This window comes from Lycorma delicatula, chromosome 10 (genome assembly GCF_047948215.1).
Source record: "Lycorma delicatula isolate Av1 chromosome 10, ASM4794821v1, whole genome shotgun sequence".
In the NCBI taxonomy this organism is placed as follows: domain Eukaryota; kingdom Metazoa; phylum Arthropoda; class Insecta; order Hemiptera; family Fulgoridae; genus Lycorma; species Lycorma delicatula.
Genome location: NC_134464.1, coordinates 24831375 through 24845747, shown reverse-complemented (window position 1 = coordinate 24845747; position 14373 = coordinate 24831375). Strand labels below are relative to the sequence as shown.

General features: G+C 35.4%; 2 protein-coding genes across 2 annotated transcripts in view; one reads left to right on the top strand and one right to left on the bottom strand.

Moving 5' to 3' along the window:
* Positions 1 to 14373, bottom strand: part of LOC142331286 (uncharacterized) — a 119421-nt gene that overhangs the window by 45652 nt on the left and 59396 nt on the right. The gene's annotated exons all lie outside the window — the stretch shown is intronic.
* LOC142331285 (retinoid-inducible serine carboxypeptidase-like) overlaps positions 1 to 14373 on the top strand; it is a 36496-nt gene that overhangs the window by 2657 nt on the left and 19466 nt on the right. The window contains exons 2-3 of the mRNA XM_075377079.1: positions 2424 to 2668; positions 7182 to 7412. Of these exons, the coding sequence (XP_075233194.1) occupies positions 2424 to 2668; positions 7182 to 7412 (476 nt within the window). The remainder of the gene's footprint in view (positions 1 to 2423; positions 2669 to 7181; positions 7413 to 14373) is intronic.

Here is a 14373-nt window from a genome sequence, read left to right as displayed (position 1 = left end):
TTTTTGTTGTTGGACTATGACCGAGTCATATAGGTCCGAGGGTGTTTCCGCAACGGTTGGAGGGGATTTTGGTGCATCTCGGGCTTTGGTGAGTGAGGTCCCTTCGGACAGCAGCGGGATCGATAGTGCGGCAGAAATGGATATTGCGGAATATCGGCGTGAAAAGCGACTGATAGAAAGGCACGTCGGTTCGGTGGCGGTAACAGGCTATCGCTTCACCGGTTTTAGTCGCTGCGGGTTTCGCAAGTGGTAGCGGCCTTGGAGAGGACTTCCCGCCTCTTTCAGTACGGTCTGACGATAATGTGGAAGTGGGGCAGGGGATTCCGAAAACATCTGGGAAATGGAGATTGCGCCTTTCTCCACCGGTTGCAGAGAAAACAAAGAAGTCCAAGACTGGTGGAAGGGGTTTCAGGCCGGAGCTGGCCTGAGCATGTTTTCCAATCTTCAGTCCTGGTGGAGGATACCGCTGGGGTAGAAGAGGGTACTGGATTTGCATGGATAATTGATTTGGCGGATGGAGTCGACCACCCAATCACTCTGCGGTATTTCGTAAAGCACCATGGATTGAGAACCTAGCTCGTTCAGGTAAATTAACGGTGGGACAAGTCCTTGTTGTACAGTCATCTGCTCGTGATCTGTTCGGGGACGGCGTGGGTTCCAAAATTGACCTTGATCGTAATGATTACTCCCTAATAATTAACTCGGCGGCTAGAGACCGCGAAGTGGCCTCCATCGTCTGCCGGTCGATTCCTCAGGTGATGAAGTATGGGCACAGTCCGGCGGTGTGTTTTTCAGGACAATCTTGGCGTGTTGGCAACTGTTACGCCGCACAGTTGAATATTGCAGTCGACGGATCGGGAAGGAACACTTTGTGTAACTGTTAGTATCGATGCAGAAGAATGTCGACAGGAAACGGCCGGTAGGACCACCGACGACGACGGTAATTGTCAAAGCGAAAGGAAAATTTACGCTGACCTCCTCCACTTGGTGAAAGGAGCTGTGCCGCCAGGTGAAGTCGGGGTCCTCTCTGCGCGTAACTGTCAGGGTGAGGACCTCCACATCCGGGTGCGGGCCGATGGTGGTGCTGCTGAACGGATAAGCAAGGATATTTCTACGAAGGTTGAGGGCACCACTACTGCTCTGACAGGGAGGGGTGATAGGAGGGTCCACGTCCTTATTAAGGATGTGGATGTACTCACCACTCAGGATGAGTTTATTACGGAGTTTCAGAAAATCACGGGGGAGTCAGTGTCAATCGAAGTTATGTCCATGCGACCGGCCTATGGTGCAACACAGGTGGTTGTGCCGCCCATCTTTTCGGATAAATTATTGGCTGATGGACGTATCCATATTGGATGGTTTCCTTGTAGAGTTATGAGACGTTCATTTGACGAACTTTTTTTTCGCTGCTGGAAGCCAGACCCCAGGGCCAATTCGTGTACCGGGCCGGATCGTAGTGGCCAGTGTTTCACCTGTAGAGAGGCCGATCATCTACGGAAAGATTGCCGGCGACAGGCTCGGTATCCTTCCTATCGGTTGCATGGACATGACCCCGGGGTAGAGGATGCAAGGCTTCACCTGCAATATGAAGATGCAGCACCTGCTCAGTGCTAATGGGTGTCTGTGGGGGACAGCTTCGTCCAGGAGGCTCCGGCGTCCCACCATACATAATTGGACCGGGACTCCTTCGCAGCGCCTCTGGGGAAGGGAATGTAAGACCGTAGTTCCGGTGGGGGATCCCCTTGAAGGTTCCCCATTAGAGGCAGGGCATTAAGACCAGAGTCCCGGTGAAGGGACCCCTTTGGAGTCTTCTCATTAGAGGCGTGGCATGTAATGCAAGACCGAGTCCCGGCAACCTGGGCGGGACCTTGTGTTCTGCCGAGGTAGTTTGAGGTGAAGGCACCCACTGGAGCTGACTAATGCTTAAATGCTTGTTCTGGAATCGTGGGGCAAGGTGAATGAAGATGGGAAAAAAATGTTTCTATCCCTGATTTTCTTTATTTATTACCATCATATAATCTTAACTTTCATATTATTTCATATATATTTTTTTTTATTTTTATTTAGTAGTATGGATTTTAATGATTTATTTTTTTATTTTATATTTTGGGATGCTGCATTAATCAAGGTTTTCCATGATTTTCCTTGAGCCTTCCATGTGGACCTGTTATTCATAGCCTTGGGCATGGTTCGTGGACCATTTATTTTTTCTTCATTGTGGCAGTAAGCATAATAAAACTAAGCTGATCTGACTCTTGGTAGAGTCTCATTACAAGCTAATGTTCTTCTACATTAATTACACTGACAACAGACAATATTTAGCAGTAATCATTTTAGAACAAATTAAAAATTACAGTTTGGTCAATTTTCAACCAATCTAAATAGAAGATATTCTATTATAATATTACTTTAAAATTTTACAGTTGTTGTCACTGGTAAGAAAGGATTTGGGCCAGGATCACAAGAATATGGATATGTTGAAGTAAGAAAAGGTGCACACATGTTCTACTGGTTATATTATATCAATACAGTAAAAGAAATTGAAGCTACAAATCATCCACTTGTTATATGGCTGCAAGGTGGTCCTGGTGCTTCATCAACTGGTTATGGTAACTTTGAAGAATTAGGAACACTTTATAAAAACCTTTCAGAACGAGAATCAGCTTGGGTAATTTTTTTTTATATATTTTTTTAACATTAGCTATTGTTTGGTGGCATAGTTGGTGTGGACTTTCTTCATCAAACTCTCTAACTATTTAATTGAAATTCATAGTAATTTCTTTATTCTGCTACAGGTACTGATGATCATACTTTTCTGTATCTCTAAGTAAAACCACGGGTTGAGTTGCAATTTTTCAGTGTTCACTAACACGAGTAGTTTTTTCTTTTGGTACCATACCGTAATCGCAAGGATGATCGGCATGGATGAACACACTGTTGTTGCCATATTTTCTTAATTTCCTGAGACAATGGTATATTTATACTTCTCCACTTTCTCACTACTTAACAAAACTGTCACAATTGGATAATTATGTAATAAAATTTTTCAGGAAATATAGTGATTCAGTGTGCTGAACTAATAAGTTAGAAACACTTCAACTGACTTATCAGTGTAGTATAATTAGTACTATTAATAATTAACAGTCAATCTATAGAAAAAATTGAGTATATAAAACGGTCATTAAAATATATAATGTCTATGATGTATAAAATATAAGAATTTTTTTTTAAATATTAAAACAGAAGGGATGACCTGGCTTTTTTGGCTGAATTAGAAGAAGACACAGTAGCACAAGTAGAACAGTTAACAGAAATAGCCCAGAAAGCAGGCCTACAGGTATCTTTTATCATGATGAAAATCATGACAAAAATAAAATCATTCACACAAAAAACAACTGAGACTAAATATGAAAAGATAAAAGTCACTAACCACTTTAAATACTTTATAGATTACAAGCAGAACAGGAATAGATCAAAAATCAATTGAAGATAGGACATCAAAGCTGGAGTAGCTTAGATTTATTACAAAAGACATCTACAATCAGAAGCATTCCTCCAAGGCTGCGAAACTGAGACGTTCTAAAACTGTAGTAAGACCAGTAATCCTGTATGGGACTGAAACATTACACCTAACCAATCTCAAAAAACTGTTCAGGATAGAAAGAAACATATTAAGGCGCATCCATGGACCAAGAGTAATAGAGGAAAGATACAGACTGAAATTTAAGAAGGAAATTATCAAAATCAAGAAGACCTAGAAACAACAGTTAAGGAAGAGAAGATTAAATTTCTTGGGACATAGATCAGGATGAATCCAGACTAAATAAGCAAATCTTTGACAAACAAAGGAACATAAAAATTAAGTTGAACTATCTTAAACAAGTGGAAGAGGACTCTTAAGGACTAGCTTCAAAGAAGAGTAACATTACGATAGAAATAACTTCTGAAGAATAATATAAATGCAAAGGTTCTTATGACAGGAAAAAGGAAAACAGGAAGTGGATAGATGAGGAAAGGTATAGCCATGCCAAAAAAATGAGAAATGCATGGAAAAAAAAGAAAAGAGGCTAGAAAGAAAGTGATATTTGCGTGGTCCAAGTTAAGCTATTCATAAAAATAAAAAAACAGAAGGTAGATAGAATAAAGATTTTTTTTTTAATATATATTTCAATTTAACAAGTTGAATTTTGAAATTCTTTTTGAATTATCTATATATGCATTGTAGATAACAAGTTTTCTTTAAGATGGCACTGAAGAAAATTAAAAGTGGTTTTTTTACGATATCCCCCATCCCCTTAACAAATCTTGAAAAAAAAAATTAATCTGATCAATTCCCATATATATAAATCCTACCCTATTAAAGGGTATTTGTATGTGTGTCTGTCCATTGGTGTGTGTGTGTGTGTCCATCCTCCTTAGCTTAGCACATAAAAAAAAGTAGTCCAAGTGATGTCATTCATACAACAATAAGTAATAATATGCTCAGATTACAGGCACCAAAATGTACCGATCACTAGTGAAAAATTCCGATTTGTTAGTATAGTGGTGATCAGGTGTATACTTCTTATATTATTATATATTTATTATTTTACTTGTTATTATTATTTATAATTGTAATATATATTTATTTCTTTAATCAATACATATGCCAAATATATATTAATAATATATTTTTTTTATTTATGTGTTTGTTTTTCTTTATAAAATAATGAACTATAATCAAAAAGTAATTACCATGATAAATTAACCATGTTACAAGTGGAAAATTGTTTCTTCTGACCTTCCTTTTCTGATTTCATTTAATTTTCATATTCATCGAATATTCAAATTTAAAAAAAGGAACTGCTAACACTTTTTTCTATTATTAATACTGATGTTTGAATTCACCTTATAAATTCATGTTTTCTGTTATTGTTTAATATTGAATTTTTATTAATTTAAAATATATTTTTATAGTTCTATTTAGATCCCATTTCAGAGTACTCTGACTGAATTAAGTATAGTTCTTCTTTTAATGGAATTCTTATTCTAGTATCGTGAAAATTTGAATGTGGAAGTTTTCAATATACATAATCCAGCTGGTTTACTTCCTCATGTTTTGAAGTTTTCGATTGTCATGGGTTTAAGATATTTGAGCATAAAAGATGGTTTATGCAATGGAATGAGACTTATTGTCAAAAAAATATAGAATAATGTTTTAATGTGCAAAATTTTGACTAGAGATAAGCAAGGAGAAAAAGTTTGTATTCCAAGAATAACTTTGATGAGAAAAACACCAGGGTTTTCACTGAAGTGACTTAAGTTTCCTGTTTCATGATCAGCTTTTTGTATGACAATTAATAAGTCTCAATGGCAGACTTTTGAATTGGTTGGTATTGATTTGAGAAGAGAAGTTTTTGGAAATGGACAGTTGTATTTGTGTTATCAAGAGTAAAAGCATGGAGAGGAGTAAAAGTGATATTATCTCCACAGCATAAAGATAAACAAGTCAAAAATGTTTTTTCTCTGAGCCCCTCCAAAAAATTCAAACTTCAATGCCTATGCCTAAACCAAATTTAATTGGGAAGATTTGCTGATATCTTTCACTTTTCCTTGATCAATTTCATCATTAAAAAAAAAAAACACTTTTACACAAGAGGTAATCAATTTTAGACACTTAATCCCATTTTGAGATGCTACTTGCCAGGGCAACCTGTCCGGAGGGCCTAGCTGCAGAGGGCGTGCGTAGGCATGCAGGGAGAAGCTAGTATTTGAAGAAAATCTTTCAGTCAATCCTGAGATATAAGGCTGAAAGAAGTGTGACACACATACACACACAATGTACACACATACATATGTTTTTTTTTGGTCTAGATGAACTAGTTTGACCCTAAAACATAAAGATTTGAAAAAACCCCAAAATTCCATTTTTTACATGACCACCAAATTTATATAAAAATTATATATTGGTAAATAAACAGAACACAGGAACCTAGCTATGAATACATTTAAATTACTAATTAAATAATCAGTTGTATAACAAAATTTTGAGCGATACATCAATGAGGTAACCCTCTTTGAGGTAGAGGGGTACCTCATTGATGTACAGTTAACTCGTAAGTTTTATTTTCACAATTTTTGTAATATACATATGCTGAAGTATAATTTTCTATGTTACAATTGCAAAAACAAAAAAAATTTTACTAAATAATATAAGAAATTTCTTGAAAGTGTATAATCCAAACATCTAATGAAATAAAAAGTAAATAAAATATTAAAGAAGGTTGCAAATTGTTAGGTAAAAGAAAGTCAGTATAATTACGTGAATTAAAATATTAATTTAAAAATAATTTATATATTTATATATTTCTGTATTTTTTTTATTTGTTGTATTATTCTTTTTTATATTATTTTTACTTCTTGTACGAAGTAAAGAAGTATTTGTGAAAAATTTTGGTTTTCAGATTTCAACGGAAATAATCATTTTTGACCATCCCTGAATCCATTTTGACCAGTTTCAGCATGAAATATGTATCTCCCATAATTCAAAAACGACTAGCCATAGGATGTTGAAAGTTTGGATTTAGGACTGTTGTAATATCTAGTTGTGCACCTCCTACTTTGATTGCAATTGACTGAACTAAAAGTGTCCAAAAGAGCTCAAAATCCAAGCAAATCTGAATTTTTGACTTTTTCTTAACTGCAGTAATAAGTCTTCATTGAGAGCTTTTCAACGATGTATCATAAGTGGTACTTATTTTCATTGTTCCCAATTTATAGCCATATAAAATTTTAATAAATGAAATATTTGAATCTTACAAGGGGAAGGCACATCAGTTTGAAAGAGATGTCATCTCCTTTTTTTCTTAACTTTTCTTTTTTTAATTTAAATATATTGATTTAAATTATTAATATCTCATTGTAAAAAAAAATTTACAATAAATAATAATTCAATGAAAATAAAAAAAAAAAGAAAAACTATCATAAGTTATTAAAGAAATATATAATAAGTTTTTAAAAAATATGTAATTTAATAGGAGTACAAGGAAGTAAGTGGTGTCTACATCAGATTTTTTTGTATTTGTAAACCTGTGTACAGATGCCGTGGCACCTCTGCAGAGTACTTTTAACACAATGTCTCTGTACTGTTTTACTATGCAATCAGGTATTAAATAAAACAAAAATTTCTTTATTTTTTACAGACAAAACATGTAAATGTATTATATATTGACAATCCAGTGGGTAGCGGATTCAGTTACGTTGAAAATGAATCTTTGTATGTTAAAAACAATCATGAAATTGCTGTTGATTTAGTTACATTTACTAAAGAATTTTACAAAAAATTTGAGAAATTTTCAAAAACACCACTTTATATATTTACAGAATCTTATGGTGGAAAGATGACAGTAGAATTTGCGTATAATCTTTATCAGGTAAAAGTTATGTTTACTCAGATATTTAATTTTCAAAATTAATATAACCATAGTAATCTCGTAATTTTGGGGCATTATTCTGTTAGTGTTCATTTATATGTGGATGAATGTGAATGTAGTTTTACCTATTAAGTACAGTCACTACAATTTAATTTATAGTTCTGGATTTTTATATTCTTTATTAATATTGTACAATATTTTGTTCATGATTTTGAAATCAATAACCTTCTTTCCAGAAAATATGGGTAATTTTTCAGTGTAATAAGTTATTTATTTTCTTTTTCTTTTGTTAATAAATCGTGCACAACTGTGTCTGTCAGGCATTAACATGTATTGGGTTAAGATCTCCATCCCAATTTTCAACTGATATTGGTAAGTTATGTATTGGTAATGTTACATAATGTAACCCACCGGGTTGGTCTAGTGGTTAACGCATCTTTCCAAATCAGCTGATTTGGAAGTTGAGAGTTACAGCGTTCAAGTCCTAGTAAGGCCAGTTATTTTTACACGGATTTGAATACTAGATCGTGGATACCGGTGTTCTTTGGTGGTTGGGTTTCAATTAACCACACATCTCAGGAATGGTCGAACTGAGAATGTACAAGACTACACTTCATTTACACTCATACATATCATCCTCATTCATCCTCTGAAGAATTATCTAAATGGTAGTTACCGGAGGCTAAACAAGAAAAAAGAAAGAAAGAATGTTACATAATGAAAAGCTGTGTATACTGAGTGGAGCAGATTCGATGTTGTGAGCAAGTGTGCCAGTTGTGATTGATTATAATTTTAAAGGTACTTTTATTGTCTACTTTGGTATATTCAAATTTAGTAGTGTATCAACAGCTGACAAATTTGTTGATGAATGTGAAAAAATGATGGAATTGTTCGATGTTATTCATTGTTATAAAGTTCATTAATGAAACATTTAAATTTTTACTTAAAAGATTCATCTTTTTATTTTTAATTAATTACAATCTGTGATTTGTATTGCATATATGATATTATTCATGATTGTAATATTTTAATTAGTTCTGTTAAACATTTGCAAAAATGTGTGCAACCAAAAAGGTCAATTTTATCTTCCAAGTATTATGTAAAATCTTATAAAGTTAATAGGTTTTCTAATAAAATATTTTCAACTGGTGATATAATTTTAAAAATCTATTTAAGGCTGAAATTCAGTCCTTCACTCATGGTGCAATTCTACAGTTGGTGTTAACTTTGCTCATTTTTAAATAGTTAAGAGGTATGTTTCATCAATGAACACTATCATCTCTTTTTAAATCCTAAATTTTTCACTTTTTGTCTTCCCTGCAGAAAACTCAGCATGTTATAAAAAGACTGAATGAGATTTCTTAAGATCATTCCACTTAAAAATGCTTTATGTATTTTCTATATTTTCATTGGCTTTCTAGGATTTTCACTTGTTTTATGTAATTTGGAAGCTAGTTAAAGGCCCACAAAGACAGACTTTACCTTGTAACTTGATTTATAATGTTTAAGTAAAACAAAACCATGTTTCGTTTTCTTCTTGTATCTTATTTTCTATATTTGTTATCTTATTATTATTATTATTACTGTGCAACTGTTTCAACAGTTATACTTTAAATTATTAATATTCTATTTATGAAACAGATGAAATCCACCTTATGTGCAGAATATTAATTTTTGATTCACTTACATTTGGGATAATATTTAATTCCTAGTAAAATTTCCTGTAGTTGGATAAACTATCAAACTAATTTAGTGTCATATCAACTTATTTGGTGAAACACATTAAACTAAATCATGGTGCCAACTACTTCATTGATTGGCACTATGAATTAGTTTAGCTAAGCCAACTAAACTAATTTGTCACAAAATACCTATTCATAAATTTAATTCAAATTTGAAATCTGGCAAACTCAACCCACTTACTTTAATGAATATTTACTCTAAAATTCTCAAAAAATTTCATAAGTTCCATAAATAAATTTTTTATTTAAGTTTAATATTATTTCAAGTAATTAATCTGGTTTTAGGGAGGGTTTAAAAACACAGGAAGCCTTTTATTATACAAGTCTTGATAAGGAGAATAAGATCCTGACAATATTCTTGGTTATTAAGACATTATTATTATCAGCTGGCTGAAACTCTTGTAAAAGATGGAAAATCTTTAGAGTCTGTGGGATTGCAATAAGATGGTATGAAAGTTGCTTGACGAAGAGACATATAGGTTTAATGACCATGATCCCTGTAAATGTTCTGAATTGACAAGATTTATAGTGATAAAGCTGATAAAGATTTTGGGGTATTTCAAGGAATTACTTTGTGGCCAATATTATTTAAGGTATATATTAATTACTTATGTAATGTCTATTCTTTATTGAAGGAAATATATTGGTGTTTGTCTAAAACGGCTTTAGTATTTCAGAGAAATATAGCAGGAGGTTTACTTGAGGGTACAAGGAAATAATTTTGTATGTTAAAAGATGATTTAATTACAGAAAGTTTAAGTTAATAAAAAACCGTATACGTGACTTTTTCAACTCGCTCTGATGGTCAACCCTGTTATGTAACCAAGTCACTAAATAACATGAATGTAGCATGGAGTACAATGATTATAATTATACAATGTTGAGTCAGGTAACACAGACTAAATGTATGGCCTTATATTAGAGATTATAGAATGAGGTGATATAACTACAGATTGCAAATAAAAAAATTAAAAACTAATGTATTTTGTAATCTAAGAAACGTTCTAGGTAAAAGTAAGCATTGTCATATGAGGAGATACATCTGGGATTCAGTATTAGAGCATAAAAATAATGTAGAACATATTATTAAGAATAATAATGAAGTTCAGATGATGCCACAGATGTGAATGCCACAAGTGACATTCCCGTTTGTGAAATTATTACTAAAAATAATAAAACACATCTCTAAACATCTCTAAAGCAAGACTGAAAACTACAGTCGTCGAAGAAACTGAATCACCTGCCTGCCCGAAAGGTAAAGCGAGTTCATATGCGACACAAACACGGAAAAACACAAAAATAAAACTAATAACAAAACAATATAACACTAACAAAACAAAAAAAAAACACTAACAACAAGAAATTGTAACAAAATAAAGTGCGCAGGGACAAGACCAAGCAGCACCCTAGATTCCCTCTACAATCTGTTCCCTTGCCAAATAGTGCAGAAATTCTGAAACCACTGACCATTCAGCCTGGTCCTTCTATTTTTGACTGATGTCAAGCATTACTCCGACAGTATCCAATCGACAAATTATTGCAGTGTGCTCCAGTATCATATTTGGCACAATCATACAAGTGGAAGGCATAGTCCTGCATGCACAGACCCGAATCCACCAAGCCACACCCAGCCAGTCTACCCCTGAAGGTCCTGTGATCAGTAAGGAACTGAGTTACATACTTGTTAGGAGAACCCATGAGGCCGCCCTGCAAGCTTCTAATGTCTGGGAAGAGATCTTATATATATCACTCATCAATAGTCTTATCCCATCTAGCCCGCTACATATCATAATGATGTTTTGCTCAATATCCTGAATCTTTTCAGAAGTCAACACCCAACTTCCCAGCAACATACTGCTCCTTTCACTCAAGACCTAGAATATCAACTGGTTTCACTCTCGCAATCACACCGCCTCCCATGAAACCAGGAACTACTCATTACCATCAACAGAAATGGTTGTTGGACCCTTAATAATATATCTTTATAACTATGAATTTCATCCTATCTGCTCAACCCGGTGCATCACACAACATAATTGCTTTGCACATGCCCTTATACAGGATACTTAGGATCCTAAAATTGAGACCCCAATCCGGACTGAGCGAATGTTGGATACCAAAAACCAAGAAAAAGTACTGCAGGCTTTTTCTGTCTGTGACATATTGAAGGTGCAAGGTGGCCCTGAGCTCGGAGCTCGACCTCCCTTCGAGAGCAAGTGCCAGTTGTTATATGCCACAACAAGACACCCACTGGACAACCTCAGCCACAGAAGAGAGTTAAATTCCACCACCCACAAGAGAGGACTCAATACACTGACGATGTCTTCCCTAGTTCATGGCTGTCCTCAAGGAGCAACACATTCCGATGACTGAAATAATTTTTCAACTCCTGCAGTTCATTTACAATGCATCCTCACCTCTGTAATTATAAAATGGCAGAGGGCCATATCAGATTGTTAAACGCGCCGGAAATGCCTAGGAAGATCCCAAGACATATTCCGCTTCACTGGCCGACACCACACGAAGTATGGCATCCTTGATGCCTTTTCTGGGGCGAAACTTGTACTGATTTTCCATCAGCAACCCATGCGAGGCCAACCTCTCATTTATAAGAAGATATACCTTCTGAAAGATCTTGCCGATAACCGGTAGCAATGTCAATATGATGATGCCAATAAGATGAACTAACAGTTGGATACTTGTCCCCTCCCTTCAACAATAATTTTACAATCCGTTTACTCCAGCATACTGGGAAGAACCCGCCAAACAGTAATTTATTAAATACGCGTGTGATAATTCTCACGTTAATTCCAACCGAGTGAACAAGGAGCTCAGCCGTCAGTCCATCAAAACCAGGCACCTTACCTCTACCAAAACTTAGGATAGCTCGACGCACCTCGGCCTCAGCAATCTCCATAGATAATGAATGCGCGTGTGATAATTCTCACGTTAATTCCAACCGAGTGAACAAGGAGCTCAGCCGTCAGTCCATCAAAACCAGGCACCTTACCTCTACCAAAACTTAGGATAGCTCGACGCACCTCGGCCTCAGCAATCTCCATAGATAATGAATGCATCTCCGCGAAACAGAGCAACCACACGCCGTACCCGCAGATGGTTTACGGCCAAGAGTTTCACTATCACCAGGCAGAAGATTGTCAAGTAATCTGCATAAAATTTCGGAGATATCCAAAACCACGCCCTGTTGGGTCGAGAGAGCGGACAGAAGAACGTTCTTCCTACGTTTACGACCTAGAACCCTATACACGACTCGCCAGGGATCCTTGTTTCCCTGGTCGTTAACAAAGGAACGCCACGAGTCCCTTTTGGCTGTCTGGACTTCATGAAATAGTTAGATCTCTGATCCTATATCCGCCAATAAGAACTGCCCGCCGCTCAAGCTTACTCTCACGTTGATAGTCATCCTTTAAATGACAATCAACTCTCTTCATATTAGGTAACTCAGTATTCCACCAAAGGGCCAACTTCTCTCGACCAGAACTGCGAGGAATCGAGTACTCAGCGACATCCATAAAAGCCACTGTTAAACCATCCGCCAGGTCCTCTAGGTCAATTGTGGCCAGACCCTGATCTAAAGTGCAAAATCTGGCTGACAAAAGATCGACAAACTTCTTCTAATCTGCATGCCTGTGCAGAAGCTGACCCCGCTGAACCAGAACGTTACATCAGTAACGATCACACAAACCACCAACGATCTCATAAACAATTAACCAATGACCGCTTGAGCAATTGTCAACCATTCTCTTGTTACAAACATTGGCAGGAATATACCTACTGACAATAACATCAATATTCGTTCCACCAAACAACCAACACCCTCATCCACCATTCCCACATTGGTGTGCAACTCACCAGGTTCATTAAAAATTTGCAGACCATTTTGAGCTGTAAACTCCTTAACCAACTCACCGCTAACAACAGTGAGACCATGAGACCACTGTGCCACAAATGTGACTTAACATCGACATCCACACCAATCAGGAATGGACTTGGACCAGAGAATCTGAGGATCCTATCCCAGAGTTTGATATTACAATCAGCAGGGTCAAGGTATTGAAAATATGAACTTGCAATATACAGATGCAAGTTTGGAATATCCAACAAATGACAACATGATGCTCATTAGAGAACTGTGAAAGAAAAACACAATCTAACTCAATTCTGCAGAGAACAGCGGACATACTGTTAGAACCATGATAAAACTTTTTCTGAGAGAAACCTGGCAGATCACCAGAAACAATGTAGGGATGTTGCAATAAAGCAACATCCAGATTCCTACGAAGAGCAACCTCACCAAGACCAACCTCTACCTCAACAATGTATACACCTGTGCATTCCAACTAATCGTTTTACAGTACAACTGATCGAATTACAGTACATGTTGACAGCTCTCTGATAACACGGACATTCCTCACTGTTCACAGACTGCTTATAGTCCTTGTGAAAACGCTTCCAATTAATGCAAATAGGACCCTCAGACCTCTTAGGGTACCCCTCATGCTGATGTCTTTCATATCCACAATGTACACAGACTACTGCCAATTGTTTACAATTTTTGGACATATGACCATATTGGCAGCAATAAGAATAATTTTTCTAATTCATTTTTTTTTTTAATTAGTAAAATTACTTTTGAAAGACCAAAGAGTAAGAGATACATACTAGGAACAACTTCTAATTTCAAAATTTCATGTCATTTATAACACATCTGAATTCATTAGTTAACTTCCAACATTATTACACCTCATCACTCTATGTGATAAAACTAAGTTCGAATGAAAAACTAACTTGATTGAGTTGAATTTTAATATACTACGAAATAAACAGTATAATAAAAGTAGAAAGCACTTATGAGTAGTGTTTGTCAAACTACTACATCTTGACTTCAATATTGTCAATAAAATAATGAAACGATAAATATATAACATTAATAATACTGCCATATCAATCATAAATTTTTTACAGTGATTTTTAATCAAAATAAATCAATAAAAGTTTACTGGGAATTGGGTATTTTCCCATTTTCAGAAATGTAAGCCAATCAAAATTAAAAAATATCCCCGCAGGAAGGGTTTCATCGGTTTTATAATAATAGGAAAAAACAAAAGAAACAGAAAAATGTATTAGTGAATTGAGTTGTTAAATTAATATGACAAAATACAAATAAATAATAAAATCCCACTAATTCTACACCAAAC